This window comes from Hypomesus transpacificus, chromosome 18 (assembly GCF_021917145.1).
Source record: "Hypomesus transpacificus isolate Combined female chromosome 18, fHypTra1, whole genome shotgun sequence".
In the NCBI taxonomy this organism is placed as follows: Eukaryota; Metazoa; Chordata; class Actinopteri; order Osmeriformes; family Osmeridae; genus Hypomesus; species Hypomesus transpacificus.
The window spans coordinates 228,010-248,355 of record NC_061077.1 but is presented as its reverse complement, the minus strand read 5'-3'; the positions used below and the strand labels follow the sequence as shown (position 1 = coordinate 248,355).

Below are 20,346 nucleotides of genomic sequence, written 5' to 3'. Positions count from 1 at the left end.
AGCTTTTTTATTTATCCATTAAGAAAGCTTAAAAAAAAATATATATATATATATCGACAATGTGGTTGTTAAATGGTTTTTCTTAATAAAAAGTGAGTGAATGTTTAATTTCATATTTTTTGTTGCAGATTTTCAGTTTTTCAAAGTGAGTGGTACATGTCCCACTCCAGTGAAAGCTAGGCCCCTGGACACGTCGTCATGACGAGGCAGCGTGTTGCCGGAGCGACGTGCGTACTCACCAGGCGTCCACTCTTGCCACAGAGGCTGGCGTACTTCAGCCAGGTCCTCATGTCCTCGTGGGGGTTAATGACCAGGGAGCGCACCATCAGGATCTTCTGCCAGTCTTCCACCACGCGCTGGCAACCCTGGAGGGGGAGGGTGGAGGAAGGTGGAGGGGAGGGAGGAGGGGTGGGGGGAAGGAGGGGGGGTGGAAAGCAGAACACTGTCAACACAGCACAGCAACAAACGTCTGTCTCCTGCCCTGCGTTCTGTAACCAGCACAGTCTCATGGGGAGACCAACACGTGAGCAAACAGAGAAGTGAGACAGATGCTGCTGGAAATACCTGTGGGACGCCAGCACGTACACACACACACACACACAGTCGCACATTATCACTCACACAGTCTCTCTCACACACACACACACTGTCACATAACGTTGATCACAGGCGATGTGTGTCTGTATGAAGGAGCTGAGGAGGACCACAGGGATGCTAAATGGCGAATACACACGCTATGTGGTGATGCAAGTTCCTAAAACTCACTGATTCATTCCAGCCTTTTGACAGACGGGAGAGGGGGAGATAGACAAACAGAGTGGTGCGGGGGTTAAGGGGGGGAGATGGAAAAAGAGTGTGAGAGTATAGGACAGAGTTAGAGAGAAAGTGAGAGGGAGAGAGAACGAGAAGTGGTGAGTCCTTGACAGATGTGTCAAGTTAGCCGCCAATAAATCTCAGCCAGCCAGCCAGCCAGCCAGCCGGCCAGCCGGCGTGCTGAGATCTGGAGCTGCCATCAGGCCCTGGTGTTTGTTCAGGGAGAGCCTCTAGATCCAACCACCTCTTCCCACAAACGCTCCACAGCTTTTATGAATGGAACAAGTCAAGTTGATCAAGGAGGTTTTGACAACATAAAGAGTGAGGGTGTGTGTGGTGTGTGTGTGTTTGTGAAAAGGGGGGGGGGGGGTTCCTCCCCGAGGGCACATACAACCCTCCGGGGAGACATTTGACAGTCCTGAGGAGAGACAGTGTGTGTGTGTGAGTGAGTGTATGTGTGTGTTGGGGAGGGGGCCACCTTTATGGCACATGCACCCCTCAGGGGAGACACGGGACAGTCCCTAGGAAAACGTCAACAACCGCCTTGTTGGGTTGTTGCCTAGGCAACGGGCGTGGAGAGTTTTTTTGGGCTCGACGCTTCCGAGAGTCGAACACCTGAACTAGCACGGAGGGTCTGGAATGCCCGAAGAGACAGGAGAGAGACAGGACAGAGACCATTAGCATGTCACGCTGGGTATCAGGCATGTCTAGAGGCGATACCGTCACACGCAAGGAACGGCTTCAGGTCTCAACCGTTTACCATGCCCTCCTCACCTCCACACCCTCCCGGTGGCAAGTTTTAGCCTTTTGGTAGCAAGAACACGCTACGGCAAACCAGCGAAGCCACTTCAGTCACAGCTACGGCGCAGGTAAAACCAGGGCTAAGACAAACAGGGATTCATACTTTCGTCTGAAGCTATGGTCATTTCTTGAAGGGCCAGCATTTGTATTGAGTTACGAGAGCTTTGCGGTGGGACCTGTGTGTTCAGACCAGAGGTGGTTAATGTGCTCTTCTTCAAGTCGCTCTCACTCTGTCTCCATCTGATTCCATTAACTGTCATAATCACTCTAATCATAATCCAGCCTTCCGGAGGATTGGGCTCTGGGCGCTTGGCAACACTTGAGGTTTGGATGCTAGACACCGGACCTTAGGGTTGATACAGGGCTTTAGAAATAAGGAACTAATTATATTAGCCTTAGAAGAATGAATAAACTAATCTCCTGCAGCTGAATCTCGTTTTTTTTAAATTTGGCCCCATTAGTCAGCAACAAATAACATTGCAAAGAAGCTATTAGTAAAAGCAGAGCTATTTTAACGAGTAAAGGCATGTTTCCTATTTGGGACACAGTAGTTAGTCGAATATAGATGATGTCATACAGCTCTTGGTCGGCCAGTTGTGTTAAGACAGGTCCAACTTTTGAAGATGGATGGGGTTGGTCATTCAAGGATGCGTTGATGTTTGTCTGTGAACTACTCTCATCACCTGGAATAGACTTTCTCTGTGTGTCTTCTAGTCTTAGGCACGCTTCCCCTCTAACATAACTCCCTATTGCGTGTGTGTATTTTGTGTGTGTTTACTTTGTGTGTTTACTGTGTGTGTTTACTGTGTGTGTGTGTACTGTGTGTGGGTGTGTGCTGTGTGTACTGTGTGTGGGTGTGTGCTGTGTGTGTGTGCATGTGTGTGTGTGCTGTGTCGGTGTGCATGTGTGTGTGTGTGTATGTGCTGTGGGTGTGTGTGTGCTGTGTGTGTGTGTGTACTGTGTGTACTGTGTATGCGTGTGTGTGTGTGTGTGTGTACTGTGTGTGTGTACTGTGTGTACTGTGTGTACTGTGTGTACTGTGTGTGTACTGTGTGTGTGTGTGTGTAATCACCTGCAGCCTCTCCCACCAGGTCTCTCGGATGATGTCCCTCCTCTCTGGGACCAGCTTGTACTGAATCACCTCCTCCAGCTCTGACAGCATCTGGCATGACACCATGGCCTGCACAATACACACACACACGGCAACACGCACACACACGGCAACACACACACACAACACATACGCACACAGTCATTTCAAATCCTAACGACAGTATGTTATAACCGTTCCATAAGACTGAAGACACTCACAATGAACCAGCAACACGTTCATACTTGATGATGACATTCTCGATAAATCAGTTTTTTTTTGGGGGGGGTGGTAAATTTCTAAATATCACATTGTGTTAAGGTCATGGTTTAGGTGCAGACAGGCAGAAGGGCTGCTATAGAGGGAGCCAAGCAATTTCCTCTTTCCTTTATCCTACTGATGTCAGTGTCAGACCTTATGTTAATGCTAGTTTTTTTTGTCATCAGACAACATCTGTATGAGATTGGCTCCTGTGATGCTGTTCCAACTGTCATCTGGCAATTTATTATATAATTCAACAGAAATGGATGAAGGAAAATACAGTTCAGTTATGTGGAGTTCACTGTAAGGACCCAAACTGCAGTTAATCTGGTCAAATACAATTATTTTATTAATATAAATATTATAATGAATTAACACTGAATATAAATATTATAGACAGAAGAGAGACCAGAGGAGAGAGACTCACCCCATAGGCTCGACTGTAGCTCTCTCCAGCCATGGCCGTCAGCTCAGCATCCAGCAGGTCTCTGGCCTTGTCGATACACTGGAACACAAAACACACACACACAAGGGATGTCAGATGGCTGAGCGTTGAGGGAGTTGGGCTAGTAATCAGAAGGTTGCAGGATCGATTCCCCGCCGTGCCAATTGACGTTGTGTCCTTGGGCAAGGCACTTCACCCTACTTGCCTCGGGAGGAATGTCCCTGTACTTACTGTAAGTCACTCACTAAATGACACACATTATTAAGCTGCAAACATGTTCCAGCAAAAGTCAGGACAGTAAAGTTAACAGTAAAAACAAACACGACCAAGTACAGTTTCTGACAACCACTTGATAAGACATTTGAGGGCTGACGAATGAGCATGTCAGGAACAAAATCGGCTCACGTTCTCTCCTACCCTCTCAAACGCCCTCCTACCCTCTCAAACACTCTCCTACCCTTTCAAACACTCTCCTACCCTCTCAAACACTCAGTGAAAATAACAAGGAGTGAAATGTGCCATTTCCTCAGTAAAGAAAACGAGTCTGGAACCCAGACCATACAGTGAAGCAGCGACCAGAACTCATAACCGCCCTAATCATAACCTCGTCAGCTCCTGGCACCTCCGCAACGAGAAGGGGATCAAACACAGGCAGCATGAACACGCCGGGGAACGCACCCCCTTCTTACTACAGCTCAGACCTGCCAACGCTGGCACGATGGACTGCTTTGATTAAACGAGCCGTGTTAACACTGGGGTGTTTGTGTACAAACATAGCCTCTCCCTGTGCCAGGTGCTGCATACGAGACAGACAGCAGCCCTTCGTCTGATAGAGCGGGTTACCATAACTGCCAGGATTGTTGATTACTGTTTGACAAAGCTTTCCAGATCCTTTTATGTTCTTTGCAAACAGCAAACCAAATACGGAGGCCAATATTACCCCCCCAAAAAGAGAAAAGAGAGAGTGGAGAGAGGGGAAACAGAAAGAAGCAGTTCAGTGGAAACATCCCGACCGGCAGAAAGGAAGGCAGGTAAGTAGGTAGACAGGCAAGTAGGAGGGCAGGCAGATACTCAGCAAGGTAGGAGGGCAGGCAGATAGGCAGGTAGACAAACGGACAGACAAACAGCCAGGCATACCGACAGACACAGACAGACAGGTAGACAGGAAGGCAGACAGTGAGGCAGCCAGACAGGCAGGATTTAGCAGACTGTAATTAGGCCTGGGACCAGATGAGGGAGGATGGAGAGGAGGCGAGGCAGCAGGGAGGGAGGGTCAGGGGGGACACAGCTGTTTCAGCAAGCCTGGAGCAATTACTTTTTTGGAGGGGGGAGTGATTGCGTGCCAAAACACCCAACAGGCATTCACAACACGGGGAAGGGAGGAGGGGTGGGTGGGGGGTGGGGGGAGGTCACTGAAACGAGGTGACAATGAGGCTGGTTCTTTATAATCCGAGTCAACTAAGGGTCTGTTTACTCAAGGCTCACTGTGCTGTACATTCAATTGAAGTCTTGTCTAGTTGACTCCTGATAAATGCCATGTCTTAGCAGCATCCTGAATGTGTGTGTGTGGGATGGTGTGTGTGTCTGGTGCAGGTTACAGAGTGCACGTCAACAACACAGTACACGCATTACCCTCTACAAACACGTGCAGGCAAAACAATGAATGTACAGACATTTTCCTAACCAAGATACTCTACACCCTGACTATTGGCAAGGCAGCTAGCAGCATTGTTAGGCCAGAGAGCACCCCTGTTGTGTCTACACAGCTACAAGAAACAGATCAATCCCTCTTAGGTTTACAGTGTTGAGTTAGATCCCTTCCAGAGAGATCCGTGTGGTTCCTCAGAGCTCACGCCTCCCTGTAGGAGAGAAACCTCCTGGAGAACAAGGTCTGGAACCAAAGACTTTAAGCCACAGGATTAGCATCCACATCCGGAAGACAGAAGTGAGCTCATGTTCACATCGAAGCTTTCACTGTGCTCTTCTTTCCTTCATCTGCTTTTCATTCTGCCTTGCTCACTGCGAACCGGCCCACCCTCCCCCCCAAAAAAGGCAAAAGTCACCTTTTCTTTTCAGAGAGTGCTTTAGGCCACACCTGGTCTTCGTCTTCAATTAAAGGGAGGGTTTGGAGGGGGGGAGACAACTCAGTCGACGACTCCTGAGAGTCTGAGCAGTGGGTTTGTAGCGCTGTGTTGGGCCGTGAGGCCCGTGCTGGTTCGGCACCCCGCTGGCATTCAGCCTGGACAGAGTTCTCTCTGGAGAGCATGGACTCATAGAAGTACTGCCTCAGCTCTCAGCCAATGAGGAAATCAGTCGCTTGACCAGACCCAACCTTGTTGATAACCATAAAGAGGGCTCTGTATTCGCCCCAGGCTAAGTAACGCCGATGACTTACGATTCTGGACAGTTTCATAACATTTCCAAACAGAGGAAGTGGCACATTGTTAAAAGAAGGGTTGAGGGGTTTTATTCATTTCAGGACACGGCTGAAAATATTGTTTGATATATTTGTGAGGCCATTGATGCATTCCTTTTAGGCCTTTTATTAAACTGGGTGCTAAAGCAATATGCAGTCGTTTTCCACTTCTGCGAAACAGTTAGAAAAGTGTCTAACTTTTAAAACCTTTTTAAAGTCTTAAGCAAAGGCGCCAGCAGCATTGAAGCCAGACAAATAAAAATAGGGTATGAACATACAATATGTCTCAATGTACACTGTTTCCAAGTGGAAAAACACCTTTGTTAAAAATAATCTGTCAATCAACTGATCTACAGTATATAAAACACCCAAACTGCCTTCTCCTGTTGGCTGGGTGAGCTCCTGTACAGGACAAGTGCTATTTGGTGATGTCACCCACCTGCTGGGCCAATGAGAAGAGGTCTTGATGCAGGGCGAGAACTGCTCTGTAGAAGGCCCCATCGTGGGTGTCCCTGGGGATCATACAGGTGTACTCCTCCATGCTGTCCCAGTGGCCTGGGGGAACACACACACACACATCAACATACACCACAGTGGTCCAGACCCATCAGAGTCCCATGAGGAACTACTGGCAGCTACTGGGCTGGTTGAAGTTAACCCGTGATGGATGGTGATAGACTGATGGTTCATCCAATCACGTAGCAGCCCAAGAAGTCCTTGGAAAGTTTGGAAAAGGGCAGGCACTTTCAAAAAAATACTGTTGTTATATTGTGTGGATCCACTATTAACCCAACTGTTGTTACACAACAAACCAAGTTAGATAATAGCAATGTGGTGTTACTTTTCCTGTGGTGAATTCCTTTGTTTTAATGTCATCTGAATGCTTCAGGGTTAGTTAGAGCTCCACACAAAACTACCAAGGACTGTTCAAATGTGTTCTTAGATTCCTTGTGATTAATAATAGACTAAAAATAGTCTCATGGCTCAAGTACCGCTGTGGTTTCTGAATAAACCGAAAACAGAAAATAATAAAACTGGAATGGAATCAAAATCAAAAGAGTGTGGGTGGAGTTAATATTGTGATTACCCAGAACTCCAACGAGTGTGTTCAGGGTCCAGGTGGACCGGGCCTGTGTGTGAGCAGGGTCATGGATCAAGTTCTCCTGTAATGAAGGCCTGGGCCTCGGGGCTCAGGGAGCCACCGGTGTGGTCTCTGCCCCGGGTGCACTGCAGAGCAGACTGGAGGGGGAGGACCTCCTCTCCATCTTTGCACGTTAGGAGATGATGTGTGTGTGGTGTGTGTGTGTGTGTGTGGTGTGTTTGTGGTTTGGAGTACAGTGGTTACATGTATGCTTAGAGGGATTGCAATTCAACTAAGTGAATATGTTGTAGGTATACCAACGTTATTTTAAATTACTAAATAAGTACAAAATAAAAGGCAGCAAGTACTTTTAGACCACTTTTATTCCGACTTAGATTTACATTATTTTAAAGCTAAAATGTATATTATTGTTATTTTAGGAGTCAGGTGGCTGAGCGGTTAGGGAATTGGGCTAGTAACCAGAAGGTTGCCAGCCGTGCCCAATTGATGTTGTGTTCTTGGGCAAGGCACTTCACCCTACTTGCCTCGGGGGGGGAATGTCCCTGTACTTACTGTAATTCGCTCTGGATAACAGCATCTGCTAAATGACTAAATGTAAATGTATTTTATTATTATTTTCCCATTCAGATGTTGTTTATAGTAACCATAAATGTTGAATATCGTATTAGCAGTAAAGGTGATATGAAATATTGTATTGTAAAACTACTAGAACAGTTGACCCAGAGTGTGAGGCGGTCGTGGTCTCTTACCCAGGCCCCAGGCTGCAGCTGCGGCCATGCGAGCCATCTTAGCCTGGGTGTCCTCAGTCACCAGGGTCCATTCCTCACAGCACTGCTGGTGCAGCTGGCCCCTGGACACAGACAGGTAGTACACACACACACGTTTCAGGAAAGGCATGGGGTGAGAAAAGGGATGCTCGTTTTGGAAGAAAAAGAATTGCCCGATAACTAGGGTTACCAACTTTGTCTCAACTTTGTGAATATAGTGTACTGTTTGGCTATATACACACAACAGTGATACGTATTTCCGGGGGAAAATTTCGGTGAAGTTGGAAACGTGATTTTTAATAACCAGAGCAGGTTATGTGTCTTACCTCAGAGACACACAATCAACCTCAAACTCAAAAGAACTACATGTACATCGTCAGAAAGACAACACTTCTTGAAATCCATCCCTATGATCGATCCTACAAACTCTGAATTATGAATTGATCTCGGATGTAATTTCCCCTTCACCGCACTCCTGCATTCTGTTCCCACTGACCCTGCAACATTCGCTTTGGCTGTGGAGCCTTTCTACCCAGCAGAACTGGCGAGGGATGAAAAGAAAAACAACTCAATAAAGGATGCTCAGCTTCACTGAAAACCCTGGCCTCTTCCCGCTCTCCCCCAGCCTCTTCGACCGAGGACGGTGTGGCTCTGATAATCACTAACCCAATAAACACACTGGTTCCCTCCATGACCAGGTGAACTCACCCAACCTTTAAATTACAAGAAGTACCAAACGGTACTGCCTGTTCCTTCACCCTGCTCCCAGAGGAAGGAACCCTGGTGGTTGCCCCCTAGCACATGCATTATGGGAAAGACATTTGAGCAATAGTATTAAAGGTTAGAGGGGACAGGGAGTTAAGACAGGTTTGGAAGGGGGGTGGGGGCGGGGGGTGCTGGAGGTAACGAGAAGAAGAACTTCCCCAGCTGTCAGGCTTGGATAATTCATGGAGGCTACAAAAACAAAAGGCCCCTGTCACCACTGCTGTGCGTGACTCTTGTAGTCTGACCTAGCAGGGAGAGCACAGCGGAGGTACGACCAACGCAAGACCCGGCAGCACATCCTTCAACCTGCTGGAATTCCACTGAAATAATATTCAACAGATATGGTGAGACTGAAGGTTCTGCCATGGTTTCTTCTTATTTTAGAGGCATTAGGGCCCCCTGTTCATTTCACCTGTGGCAACCTTGCAATGTGGAAAAATGATCTGAGATCTGACTGTAAAGGCAGGAATCTGTGCATCTGTGGCTGGATTTCCTCAAGAACCGGGCACTGTCTAAAAATCACATTTGCAAGGAGGTGTGTTGCTTAGGACGTGCAGGGTTGTCATGTGTCATGTTGTTTGGAAAAGCGTTTCGCCAAAAAATAAAATACAAATGGATATAACTGTTTGCAGCCATGTGGAGCTGCACTAGCTGATAGAGCTATGAATCTTGTGATCATATAATATAGACGTTCTCCGCTAACCAACACTGCACTAGTGAAATGAAGTGGAAGATACAAAGTGCATTGGTGCCTTTAAATACCACATTGTGGAACAAGACTTTCTTTAGGAAAAAAGTGTCAAACCCAATGTTTTAAATGGAACAATTAAATAATACTTCGGCCAAATGCTTCATTTACGGTTGAGGCCTGTGTGCTGTATCAACAAAACAGATTCACATTCAGTACCTTCAGTCCGAACAACTTCTGCCAAACCTTGACTTTGGACCACCTTTCCGCTTCGGAAATGTGACTAAACAGAACAAAATGTGCAAATTCCACAAGGCAATAGATATTCCTGTGAGAGCACAATCCTTAACAATTAAGAGAATTATAATGTTCTGTTCCGTCCCTCCGTCCTCCGTCCCCCCCAGTTAGGTGCTTTTAACAGAATGCTTTTCACAACACTACAACTTTAATAGGGAACATAAATACAGCTTACAAAGACAGGTGGTGAGGCAATTTCTGCAGGAACCCCACCCCCCACACACACTTGAGTCAATGATTCGTATATGGGGGATATACAACTATACCCCAACATAGTCGCCAGATACATAAACTACACACGTGCATGTTTATCATCAGGAACTATGACGCTGCACATTACTGAACTCTTCTGACTCTTTGCTTCCTAATAACTCCTGGAAGAACGGACAGATCCACCTGCTTCAAGGCAGACATGAGGGAGACCAACAAAGATAGAAGATGAAGAAAAGAGAATGTTCTTGGCGTATGGTAGATTTGAGGTTTTAATCTATTTCTGAACCACAGAACCATTCACTGTCCTGGGCCGACTGTCCTGGCACTTACCAGCAATATTCTCTCATTACAGGAAATGTAAATATCTCTCTCTCCCTCCCTCACACTCTCACTTTTACCATCTCTCTCTCTTTCTCTCTCATTCTCTCCCTTGCTCTCACTCTAATTTTTACCATCCCTCTCTCTCTTTCTTTCTCTCTCTTTTTATGTCTCTCACAGATCCAGCCATCTCAGAGCCTAATGTCAGCTTAAATTAGGAACAGGCTGCTGATCGGCTGTGTTCAAGTACAAAGTGCTGAGGACAGGTCAGCTTCCAGCAAAGCTTCTCTTTCACAGACCTCATCTTCCACCATTACACTCAGGCTTTCAAACTTCTTTAAGCAGGAAAGCGATGGGCCCAGAGCAAAGAGGGATTTAGTGAAAAATGTCGAGCCAAAAAATAAAATCAGGCCAGACGACTTGGGTATGATCAAACAATGTTTTAAGTCACACATTATTACGTTTATCCAATATTTTTTTAAAGCCATACACATAGAATACTTCTACCTTGATGAACTAACTTGAAAGAGAAATGTGATTCTTTGGCTTGGCTCTCTTCCAAGGAGATTTTATGGAATTTAATTGAAATCAAACTGTATTTAAATTAAACTGTATTTAAATCAAACTGTATTTGAATCAAACTTTATTTGTACAGATTTGAATAGCAGTGTGCTGTGACTCACCATTCTCCCAAAGCCTCCAGGCAGCGCATGCGGCCCAGGATGAGCTCGGGGTCCTCGTCCTTGTTCATGTCGATCTTCTTGTCATACGCCACCAGGGCGTCCTCCCAGTCATGCAGCTTCTCGTACCAGGTGGCTTGGATTTCCTGTCAAACGACACCGTGACAAGAAAGATACGCTTCTATGAGGTGATGAGTGGTACATGTATACACAGCCCATATAATGTACATGGGATATATCTGCTTTATGAATACAATGACTAATGGATATAGGAGGTGGGTTTGTAGCATGATGGTACGTCAATCCAGCGAAAGCAAAATTACTACAATGAGACATTCTTAATCTTTCAGATATCTCCGTTGAGTTATTTCATGTATGTACCAGTCAGAGGTCTGCCACTGAAACAGACTTGAGAAATAACATGGGAAGGGACAACACTTTTCTCGTCACAGCCATCTCATCGAACTGTGACCGTCACGTGACTTCCCGAGTCACCGCTGCATGTTGACGTCTTGTCAGTGACCTGAGGAAGTGATTCCCAGACCTGAGGAGACCTTCAGCGACCTGGTGATGAGCCTGACTGGGAGGGCAAACAGAACATCGTCCGCCCTGTCCATGGTCTGCTAGTTCGCTCTCGCAATAAAACGCCTCAGACTGTTTACCTCATAAACAAGGTTTCTGGAAGTGCTCTCCAAGATGTTTTTAACCAAATGCTTTTCACTACACTCCAACTTTAACAGGGAACATAATTACAGCTTACAAAGACAGGCGGTGAGGCAATTTCTGCAGGAACCCCACCTGTGAAACAGTCGGAGGTCTAACAACCGGACTCTGGGCTTAAAGTAGCCACTTAATAAAACACTAGTGGCACATACTGTAAAATGTACATTTAGTCATTTAGCAGACGCTCTTATCCAGAGCGACTTACAGTAAGTACAGGGACATTCCCCCCGAGGCAAGTAGGGTTAAGTGCCTTGCCCAAGGACACAACGTAATTTTTCATAGCCAGGAATCAAACCGGCAACCGATTAAAAGCCAGATTCCATAACCGCTCAGCCATCTGACCCCCCTTCTGTTTGGGTTGTTTCTACAACACGAGAGCTTGTTCGTCCTTGTTTTCCACAATCACTGCCAGTCACTGCTGGTCATGTGTATCGAGACTTCCCAGCTAATTTTATATATTTTCCTGTTTAAATTTCAAGTAAAACTTGAGTTGAGTTCATATTATTTACGAGCCGTGCTTACTTTCAGCAAGTGACAATGCCGATACACATCAACTGGCTGATCAAACACAATAACAGACTTGTGTAATTACTGGAGCAGAAGGAGGGAAACAATTGGGTCCAACAAGGAATGCTTTTCTGGAGTGTTACGTAATGGATGTGGAAAGCTGGGGTGAGGGCTTCCAAGACATGTACTCTGCTTAGATCTGTTCTTTTATATCTGGACCAGCTCCCTCTAGACAATGTGAGAGACTCTGAGCAGAGAGGTACTAGCTAGCACAGTTAAAATTATGTACAGCTTCTGAAAAATCTGTTACAAAGGAGTCAAGTGGCTGAGTGGTAAGGGAATCGGGCAAGTAAATCAGAAGGTTGCCGGTTTGATTCCCACCCGGGCCAAATTACGTTGTGTCCTTGGGCAAAGGAACTTTCACCCTACTTGCCTCGGGGGGAATGTCCCTGTACTTACTGTAAGTCGCTCTGGATAAGAGCGTCTGCTAAATGACTAAATGTAAATGTCTAAATTAGTGCTGTCAGTTTAACGCGTTATTAACGGCGTTAACGCAAACCCAAATTAACGGCGTCAATTTTTTTATCGCGCGATTAACGCTCTTTTTGGCCTAGCAAACTTTGTAGTTTTTTTTCACATGCTGTTGCAACAACTACCGAAGTTAGAAAAACTACAACACCACACCGGATCTAGCTAGACCGGACACAAAACAACAGGCACGCCACACACTTGTTTGGCTTGCGATCCGGCTAAAGCGTAGTAGCAGAGCCCGTTTACGGATATGAGACATTCTCTGGTAGTAGGTTAACTTTACGTTTTGAGTGGATGGCGAGCGCGAGACGCCGAAATGGATGCCAATAAGATTCTGAATGGAAAGTTTACTTTTAAAAAGTTGCCAAATGGTTCCATTGACAAGACCAAAGTGATCTGTGTGTTTTGTCGTTGTAAAATGAGCTATCATTGCAGCACGTCCAGTCTGAAATACCACTTGATGGCCAAGCACACAGATGATGCAAATTCTCCGCCCCCTCGTCAAAGCCAGGCGATTGCAATGTTGTTTTCAATAACAAAAAATATTTGCACGAAGCAATCCGAACCACTTTTCCATGTTGATAAGAGCATTAAAATTTGAAAAAAGAATGGGACAAAAAGAAATCAAGGGACATTTAGAATAGATAGAAATAGAAATGTGCGATTAATTGTGATTAATCGCGAGTTAACTATGACATTAATGCGATTAATCGGGATTAAATATTTTAATCGTTTGACAGCACTAGTCTAAATGCAAAGAAAATTGACAAATTATCCGAGAGTGTTTGATTGAGAATGTTTTTATAGGAATGCCACCACCTGAGACAGTGAGAATGAAGCTGCAACAAGTTCAAAAAGTGACACATTTTGGACCCTTGATTTGGCATGTAAAAAGTCCCTAAGGAACATGATTAAATACTGTACAGTGAGTTATTTAGTGGCTCTGAGCAGCTTTCACAGTTAGATAAATATTACTGCAAGCAAGTTTGGTATGGAACATGAACTGCATAAGTTTGGAACAAAAGGTCCACAGTTACAATCTTCACAGACAGAGACATAAAAAAAGCAGCAAGTACAGGTGAAATTCAACAACAACAAAAAAACGATGTCACCCATTTAATAGAGGAGGAACAACCCCCTCTTGCCCTTTAACAACACGAATGCTATCGACCGTTGAAGCAGATGCTCTTCCCACATGTTGGGAAGAGAAAGCCCCACGTGCCTCAGACCTCGCTGGTCCTCTGAGTAACAGAACGAGTCACATGACACTCTGATGGACCAGTTGTGAGTATAAACACAGATGAATACAGAAGATCACGGATGATCAAACACTCACCAGCTCGCCAAAGTGTTTCATGGCGTATTCCAGAACCCCAGACGCTGCCTCTGGCTGCTGCAGTTTGTTATTGATGCTGCGACAGACAAGACCGAAACACACTTTAGACAGTTTTCATATACAACATGGCAACACAACACAAAGACAGCTCTCAAGAGTCGCTTGGAGCGTTGTCAAGGTGATGGATGGCAGTTGAGATCATACATATATATACGCATACAATCAGAGCTGATGAAATAGGAGGAACAGGATCCAGGCACTGCTGTCACTTTGTGACTGATGGGTCTGAACTAGCACTTGCTGATGGCCAAGGAAAATATTTAGGAGTTGCTGAACATGTTGCTCACATGTGAAAACCACGAGTTGAGCAGTTGTGCTATCCTAAGATGATATATAACTGTCTGATTCACAAGTTGGGTTTCTACGGTGACTACTGTCGAGAATGAACAAATTACCTATCAAAGAGACCTCACCTTTGCCTTTAGGGTGTTAAAACAAATACTTCCTCTTTCAACAAAGGTGTGTATTCTAATAGGTAATTGTGCTAGGTAAGCGCATCGACACATGACACATTTAGGAGATAGATGATGCGTCCCCCCCCCCACACACACACAACACATCTGGAAGCACTCATTTGAAACTCAAGTCTGTAGTATTTCCTAGACTGCAAAAGCCTCGCTCGCCCACTGCCATTACATCTGTTAAAATGTAGTGTTCGAATGAAGCTAGGAGGCAGGTGGGGGGCTGGACAGCGGGTGACAGTTGATGAAGGAACTGAGACTCTATACGTCAGAATCACTAGATGACACGGAGCCAAGGGCCAGATGTGATGAGATGACACAGCAAGTGGTCATCTTAAAGGTTATTTTTTTTATCATATAAATGGTGCAGCATATCCACCACTCAAGTGTCCTGCATACAATATGAATCTTATCGAAAATAACCATGACACTCAGGTCGACTGACAGTATGGAACCCGTCTTTAAAATAGCGGTACCGCAAGGGTCCTGTCATGGAGCTTGTCTGTTTCTGTTAAGAGGATATTTGAGTAGTAACTATTTCTTCAAACAAATTTTTTATCATCAAAATGTGAATTAGGCACACACTGCCTGACTGTGCCATACAATCAAACACTGACTTATGCTTTCGGTCCTCAAAAAAAGAAAAAATGTACATCTTGTAAGGACCCTTCAACTGATACGATAATCTATAATATAGTCCATATGATATTCTACTAGGGGTGGGAATCTTTTGGTACCTCAAGATTTGTTTCGATTCTTGGGGTCACGATTCGATTAAAAATCTATTTTTTCACGATTTGTCCATTTTAAAATCAAATTTCGATTCAATTTATGCTTACATTTGATTCCAGTTTGCTGTTTAGGGTTACTTGTTTCTATTTGACTGTGATAGGCAGTTAAGTTTTGTCTAATCGATTTTTTCCCCCACCCCTATATTGTACATCACCGTTAAACACTGTAATGACCTTAGGTGTGGCTTCTCAGAAGGCTAGGATGTAGCCAGGTGACAAAGCAGAGTCCCGTTCTTAAGAGAGGGTATGTGATGCCAAAAGGGCAAGAGTCAGATGGCTGAGCGGTGAGGGAGTCGGGCTAGTAATCAGAAGGTTGCCGGATCGATTCCCGGCCATGCCAAATGACGTTGTGTCCTTGGGCAAGGCACTTCACCCTCAAGGGGAATGTCCCTGTACTTACTGTAAGTCGCTCTGGATAAGAGCGTCTGCTAAATGACTAAATGTAAATGTAAGAGTTAAACACTTGAGCGAAATCAAAATAGATGGAAAGACATAACACTGGGGGTGAGCTCAACTCAATAAATGTGTGTTTGTCTCCGTGTGTGAGACTAACTGGAACGGGAGAACTGCACGTTCAGATAAGGTTTGATTTGAATGTGAAACTTTTTCTGGCATGAACACCATAAATGTTGAACATTTACTCACACCATCTTGTTTACGGCTTATGTTAAAACACGATCCCTTTCCTTGGGGCGTTTTGATTTTGATCCCGAAATGAAACCTGTTGAAAATAATCAGCAAGAACATAGAAGGACAACCTTCAACAATAAAGAAACACGAAACCTCTCAGCATCCCAAAAAAACAGCAGACACGCACTAAAGCTACCCAGATGTGGCCGCCTGAGATGACGAATTGGAACAAGTAACAGTTTTCTCTCCCATGAACCCTGGGGACTTCACTGTCCCCCAGACTGCGCCATCTGGGCTCCGAGTCCTTTATTTGTCTAAACACATCCAGATGACGGGGACTCACGTAACATGCTGCACACTGAGGTCCCCATTGACACACGGCTAGCCAGCAGCCACCTTTCAGGGCTGGCCAGCCACCTTTCAGGACAGGCCAGCCAACCTTTGTTCCCTGGCCCTTGTCCCCCACCCGTCATCGCCAAAGTCATGGCTGGTCTGACACCCACCGTTAATCTGATCCCATGCAGAATGACCTCAGTCGCAGGGAAGTTACTCCGGAAAATGCGAGCGCTAAAATTATATTACCTGTAAAATGGTAATGAATGACTGCATGTACCCCTATAAAGAATGGACAAAACAAGCTATTGTTGCTCCTCTATAAACCTTGATGGTAAAAAAAAAAGAAGGTAGGTTGAGCTTTTGAATCCTTAGTCATTCATTTGTGTCATTTGAGTTTACTATGGTAACTTTAAACAACTTCAAGATATGTTACTATGTAAGAGTTGTATACAGTACAGTTTGAGGACATTTTACAATCGGGCTGTCTGTGGATACACGGGAGAAATATGCGTTTTGTCGTTGTGGAACATTGCTGAAATATATTTTTTAGCTCATAAACCATCATGGGTACAACAATTCACATGTCACCTACATATTTTTTGTTCAGTGTACATTCGAGCCTCGTTTCAACAGGTTCGGTTTAAAGGTTTACAAGTGACCAGGGGCCTCAACTGAAATCTCCCAAAACAGTTGTTTCCTTTAAACCATCAGAGCCTTAATCTGAACACACATTTCAACAAGTCCCCTAAGCAGAGTAAATACAGTGAATATATTTTAGGGCTTTCATTCAGAGCTGACTGCCTTGCTTACTTTTACAACCCTCTTCATTAGAAAAACAAGAGTCCTGCATCCTTTGTCATCCATCATGTCAGATAGATGGGGAGAAAAGTATTAACACAGGTCTTAAACTAAACCTCATCAAAACCCTCCAGCAAGCTGGTGCTTCTGACAAAGGAGGTTCTGAATATGTCAACTGTAATACTGCGCATATTATTAAAACAGGGCTGAATACTAATCAGTACTTTATGCAGATCCAGTGTTGCTTTTTGGACCTTGCTCTGACAGGATGACACACAAACTCTAAACTCCTCTCTCACGCAATCACCCTGTCTCCACTATGCAGTTGAGTGGCTTGGCTTTCTGTTCAATGACACAGAATATGATCCTTCAGGAAAACCTAACTTCCCCCCACAGAGCGTAACATATGTGAAAGAGAGTGAGGGAAAATCGTGTCTCACTACTGAACCTAATCTAATCTAATCAGGACAGTATCCTCTAGATCCTTGCAGATTTTTCACCCTTTAGCCTGCCAAACGTTGACTCTGTTCCTCAACGTTGAAAGTGGTAGTAGAAGATTTTCACTGACAGACCGCAATACTGTTATTTCTGGTATTGAAAAGCGTTTTCAAAAGGCTTGGGGAAAGTATGAATCAAGACCGACAAAAAAAGGCATTTGCTTTAATTGAGGTTTGCCCACATATAAGATGTGTATTTCCTCAGTATGACTTACATAATCTCAGTGGAAGCGGTTCAGGCAGTGTAGATTTTTCAATTCATCACATAAACTGGGTTCACTAACAGAGCTATACCCTCGACTTTCCCCTACTAAGAGTGTGAAAACTGAAACACGGCCCAACCTGATAACCTGACCCGCTAAAATTGACTTTTCCACTGTCTTCACCAGTCCACAAAGCTTTTCCACATCAGTATCTGCTTTGCCTCATTCATTGTTGCCATTCCCATACAATGTAATTTCAATAATGACTGGCAGCAAAAGAAAAGGCAGAAAAGGAAAAAGGGGAAGCGAAGCAACTGGAAAATGCCAGAGGGCGATCAGCACCTCCTGCCAGTGTTCAAGGAGCAGAGAATCCCACGTGCAGGCCACACCTGACCCAAGACAAGCTGCACGTGAGGGGAAAGTTATTGAGGTGGTCATTAAATTAAAAAAAAGACTTCAAGCACCAGCAGCAGCTCTCCTTGTGAGAAGAGAGGGGTGGTTGCCCCGCCTGATCAATCTGCCAGGGAGACAAAACAAAAACAGCCACACACGTGGCACCTTTCCAGAGTTTGCTGAAGGGAGTTGTAGTCCACAGGGGTGATGCATGCAACTCCAATGCTGCAATGGCCTCTGTCTGACTCTTAAATGGCCATTTAATTGGTGTGCATGAGGGACTACTCAGGAAAACTAGGGGGAGGGAGGGGGGTGGCAGGCTGGCTTTTGAGAGAAGGATCTCGGAATAAGCAAAGATTCAGTAACGCCAAACACAACTAGACGCCAAATAGACACTGGCTATGTATTCACAAAAAAAAAACGTATTTGATTGGATTGTCTCTAAATGGTGGCAGGAAACCCTGAGCTCTTTGACAATGGAAGAAGAAGAGTAGAAGGAGAAGTGACAACGGGTGTTAGATGAAACTCTGGCCTTGAACCTTTATTTGTGAGGCGGCCAGATTGCAATCAATGATGGTTTAGAAGAGGGGCCAGAATGAGCTAAAGCATCTAGCACTGTAAGGGTATTTTCTTCCATTGCAGCACTTCTTTCCCCAGAAGACGACATAGGGGGAATGGGCCGAGCAAGCTGACAGCTCACACTTCAGCGCTTCCAGAAAACCACTTGGTCTGACACAGTCCCCCCCCCACACACCCCCAATTTGACAGTACAACACACAGAGAGCCTTTGAATGAGTGAAGCTCATTATGTTGCAAACATATTGCTCGATATTGAGTTAGACAGCCAGCAAATGTTGTACAGTGTGAACAAAACAGCGCAATGTTGATTTAAAGTGAGGCTTCATTATTTACACTGACCGAGAGCAACTCGAATGTCCTGATGGTCACTCAGAGGGTGAGGGTACACGGACAGCGTTTCCATCACTGTGAAACAGGTCTGTTTGTGCACAGAGAGTACACTTTCTGAAAACAAAGTTGAAGTGAAGTGATGTACGCATGATTTGCTCCAGACAAGGAGCTATTAACAAACGTCACTTTACATCAAACAGTTGGACTTACAAATACAGTAAGTTGGATGCGTTTCCAAAAAAACATCAATCCTTTGCCCTTTACTTTTCCCTCTTTCTAAACCCCAGTATTTGGAAGAAAACTGATTGGTATCGAGTTCTCCACATTAGTAAGCTAAATGATAGTGAGCAATGTATGATGGTTAGCCAAGACTAGTTTTGTTTTCCTGTTCCATCCATAAAAATCTGCACCAACAGGCCCATTTCAGATTAAGGCTATTAGAAAATGACTGACATAATTCGACCCAGAACGTTCTTGTTTTTTCAGCTGGGTATTCCACAGGACCATGGCTGAGCTTGAACAAATGATGGAAATTATATTTTTCCTTAGATAATGGAATGACACGTATAGAGAGGGACATAATTGTCTGATGCCTCTTTACATACGCTGTGTTAGTTATTTGTACCTGATCATTTGTAAATACTGACCTGCAAAGAACATGAATAATTATTTTAATAAAAGGTCTCTCAAGTATGTAGTCAATAGCATCATATATTGTAATCTTGAAGAAATCAGACTCAACAGCCAAATAATTTTCTGGTATTGCTGGTATATAGCAACCTGTAGGACTTTGTTTGAAAAGAAGAGTGCAAGACAAATTTGATGAGAGATGTAAACATTTCAGATTACTTGAAGCAAACAATGACATAACCAACCAGAAAAAGACCTGAAGATTTTCACGCCACATCACCTAAGTTGAAGTGCCTCATCCTGACGTGTTGCACACGTACACACAGCATAAATCCTGTGATCCTGACACAACCCTGTCAGTTACACAGGCGCATCTCAACTTAGAATACACAAAGTGACCCCAAAATTCCAAACTGTCAAACGCAGACCTTGACCGCTAACTACTGAGGAGGCAGTGACACATCTTTCTGCATGCGAGGAGCCCAGGGCAAACAGGTCAGCCAAGTCATGTCCCTCTTCCGCCACAGATGTTGCTGTCATGTGGGTGGTTAACGACAATCAGTCAACCTTTACACAGTTTGACTAGACTAGACCATTGTTTCAGAGGATTCCCCCAAGAAACGATTCCCGAAAACCGTGTTTGTTTTGTTTTTATCACCTAGCAGATGCTCGTTTTCAAAAGAAAGCCATTGTGGGGGGAAAAATATACGTACATGAGGTAACATATCATAAATTAATTAATCATTTTGTCACTACTTTTAAATAATGTTAGTTAGGGTTAGGGTCAAGGCATTAGATGGAGAAATCATTCCATCTTTGTTTATGCCATGTTGTTAACACATTGAGACACCGCCACAGAATGTGTCTCGCGAGTCCTTCACCTCG

The 20,346-nt window shown here is 44.7% G+C and overlaps 1 protein-coding gene across 2 annotated transcripts in view; it reads right to left on the bottom strand.

Annotated features, from left to right (window-relative positions):
- Nucleotides 1-20,346, bottom strand: part of mtor (mechanistic target of rapamycin kinase) — a 75,382-nt gene that overhangs the window by 22,063 nt on the left and 32,973 nt on the right. For both annotated transcript variants that reach the window (XM_047040991.1, XM_047040992.1), the window contains exons 29-35: nucleotides 13,754-13,829; nucleotides 10,660-10,802; nucleotides 7,678-7,778; nucleotides 6,266-6,381; nucleotides 3,393-3,470; nucleotides 2,687-2,794; nucleotides 240-365 (exon numbers count right to left, since the gene is read on the bottom strand). In XM_047040991.1, coding sequence (XP_046896947.1) covers nucleotides 240-365; nucleotides 2,687-2,794; nucleotides 3,393-3,470; nucleotides 6,266-6,381; nucleotides 7,678-7,778; nucleotides 10,660-10,802; nucleotides 13,754-13,829 — 748 coding nt within the window. The remainder of the gene's footprint in view (nucleotides 1-239; nucleotides 366-2,686; nucleotides 2,795-3,392; nucleotides 3,471-6,265; nucleotides 6,382-7,677; nucleotides 7,779-10,659; nucleotides 10,803-13,753; nucleotides 13,830-20,346) is intronic.